Source organism: Triticum dicoccoides, unplaced genomic scaffold, assembly GCF_002162155.2.
Source record: "Triticum dicoccoides isolate Atlit2015 ecotype Zavitan unplaced genomic scaffold, WEW_v2.0 scaffold213151, whole genome shotgun sequence".
Taxonomy (NCBI): domain Eukaryota; kingdom Viridiplantae; phylum Streptophyta; class Magnoliopsida; order Poales; family Poaceae; genus Triticum; species Triticum dicoccoides.
The window spans coordinates 970-3,696 of NW_021239033.1; the positions used below are offsets into that span (position 1 = coordinate 970).

Here is a 2,727-nt window from a genome sequence, read left to right on the forward strand (position 1 = left end):
AGAATACGTAAAACTAATATGCAGTGCAGCCAAGATAAGAGCCCAAGAGGGCAAGTCGGTGGCGCAACACACATGCATGCATGCATACGTACGCTCACTACGTTCAGTGAACCTGAACTACGTATATCGTAGTTTTCTATTCATACGTGCTGGCCTGCCATACGTTGCAGTTGCACCTTGGGAGGGAGGGAGGGACCCCCCATCCCCATGCCGACATCGTTGACTTGTGCCCGCCCCGCTCACCTAATTTAAATACTACTACCATCTTATTCTTCTTTCCATAAGAGGGCCAGCTACATGTTCCCAAATTAGGACCGGGTCACTCACTCACTCGCTCTCACTCACCTGAGTAAATCACTGAGCTGCAGTGACGAACCAGTCGGCAACAGGTGTCCCCCCACCAGATAGAACCATTCGATGCTCCTCGACAGCAACCGCACCACAGCCACAAACAGCAATGGCCACATGGTGATGCAGTGATGCCGATGCCGATGTAAGCGAGGCCACACATCCATCGGCCAGGCCATCGGATGAAAATATCGGGGGGGCGGAGGTACTGTAGCTGCGGCTAGCTTAGGCTAGCACAAGTTGCTGCTCGGTTGCTGGTGCAAGTGAGGAGGCGGACGGGACGGTGACATAGACACAGACATACATCCCCCCGGCCCCCGCCGTCGGCGACCTGCCACCCTTGCCTCGTCGTGCCTATAAGATAGCCGCCATGCGCTAGCTGCAGCAGGCAACCGCGCGAGAGAGAGAGAGAGAGAGAGGCACACCCACACAACACAAGCAGGCACTGAGCATCCAGGGTTTGCAATGGCCGGCTGCGGAGAGAAGAGCGATGCCGGCGTTGGCCTGTACGCCGTGCTCGGCGTTGCGAGCAACTGCTCCGACGCGGAGCTGCGCAGCGCCTACAGGAAGCTGGCCATGGTCCGTTCGTCGACTTCTTTCCTCCTCTGCTCTCCTATATATGCTCTGCTCTCCTCTGTTCTGCTATGCTAGATGATATTTTTTTCTCTGTTTTTTGGCTCCTCTGTTTGACGTACTGTCGGGTTAAATTGGATAAATAAATGTGCTGGGTTACAGAAATGGCACCCGGACAAGTGCGGCAGCGGCAGCTCCGGCGGCTCGGAGGCCGCCAAGGCCAGGTTCCAGAAGATCCAGGCAGCATACGCTGGTAAGTTCATCTCCCTCTTCCTCTGGACGTCTGTTCAATTCCAACGTTGAGCTTCTTCCCGTATAAAATGCGAGGCTTTGCTGCAGTATACGTGTTCCCTTGTGGCTCTATGTATTTTATGCACGTACCCACGAGAAAGAGACGGCGAGAGCGTAGAGAGAGGGTGACGTGGTTTGATGAACATGCATGCAGTTCTGTCGGACCCCAACAAGCGTATCCTCTACGACGTTGGAGCCTACGACAGCGATGGCGATGGCGATGACGAGGTGTGTTTATGTCTCTTCTTCCTTCAACAGTCCTTATATATATACTACTATAATATACCGACGTCCGTCCCTAGCTCCATTATATTGCCGGTGAGATTTTCATCAATTACGCAGGGTGCAGGAGAAATATTGGGAGACATCCTGGAGGCCATGAACCACACACCTCCACACGTACGGGACCGCTGCTCTGCTTATTGATATCATATCATGGAGGTTTTTACCCAGCAGAGCGCTACTTATTTATTGTTCACCACCATGCCATGCCATGCCATGCAGGAAGACGGCGAGAGCGAGAGCCTGGAGGACCTGCACAAGCAGTTCGAGGAGCTGTTCCTCAAACCGGACGCCTACGCCTACGCGCGCTCCTCCAAGTCCTCATCGTCGTCGTCCAAGATAACTGCCGGCAAGAAGTAGTAGCTCCCAAGATGAATGATCTTCGCACGTGGAGACCGTCGTGTTGTTTCTAAAAGAAATGATCTTCGTACGTGGAGCTGCAGCTGGCTAATTTCATCCACGACAGATGACTGTGATCAAGAGCATCTCCACGGAGGCGAAGAGAGGCAACCACCCGGATTAATGTTGAATCTTCAGCATAGCCTAGTCACTAAGAAGTATTTATTTAAGGTGGCATGGGGATGGCACCTCTCGCCATCGCGTGGACTTTTCCACTTTGTGATTTGTGCTACTGCTTTGCGTGAATTGAATAACATTTCTGTCATCTTTTCTTAAAAATAATATAAGCAATTATTCCAATTGGGCTCTGCTCAGAATACACTTTTCTGTCATCTTTTCTTAAAAATAATATAAGCAATTATTCCAATTGGGCTCTGCTCAGAATATACTTTTGATACCTGAGTCCACTTGCCAGAACTAGGTCCGGAGACCGGGGCTCAGGTGGCCCTTTATGTTTACCAACAATATTGTTTCTTATACACCTAAATTATGCTACTTCCTCCGTTTCAGTTTACAAGTCCTATGCATATACCTAGGTTGTCAATTTTATCACCTAATATAAATTATATAACACAAAAATTAGACAATTTGAAAATAGAACATCTGAAGTTTATATTGGTATATTTTTTATAATATATGGCTTGTATTAGGTTGGTCAAATTGACAACCTAGTGGTACGCGCACGTCCTGTAAACTGAGAGAGAGGGAGTAAAAAGTATACAAAATTCTATCAACATACAAATTATCAAATTAAACTTTGCATACATGTTGAGAATATGTATAGGTATTTGCCAAAAAATGTTTTTTCAAAACATTTAACAGCACTAAAAAAAA

The 2,727-nt window shown here is 48.4% G+C and overlaps 1 protein-coding gene across 1 annotated transcript; it reads left to right on the forward strand.

Annotated features, from left to right (window-relative positions):
• The first annotated feature begins 486 nt into the window (after positions 1-486).
• On the forward strand, positions 487-2,193 carry LOC119345187 (chaperone protein DnaJ-like). Its single transcript, XM_037615362.1, has 5 exons — positions 487-927; positions 1,084-1,174; positions 1,367-1,440; positions 1,555-1,611; positions 1,717-2,193. Exons 1-5 carry the CDS (start codon positions 814-816, stop codon positions 1,852-1,854), a joined length of 474 nt encoding a protein of 157 aa, XP_037471259.1. The 5' UTR covers positions 487-813; the 3' UTR covers positions 1,855-2,193.
• Positions 2,194-2,727: the final 534 nt, after the last annotated feature.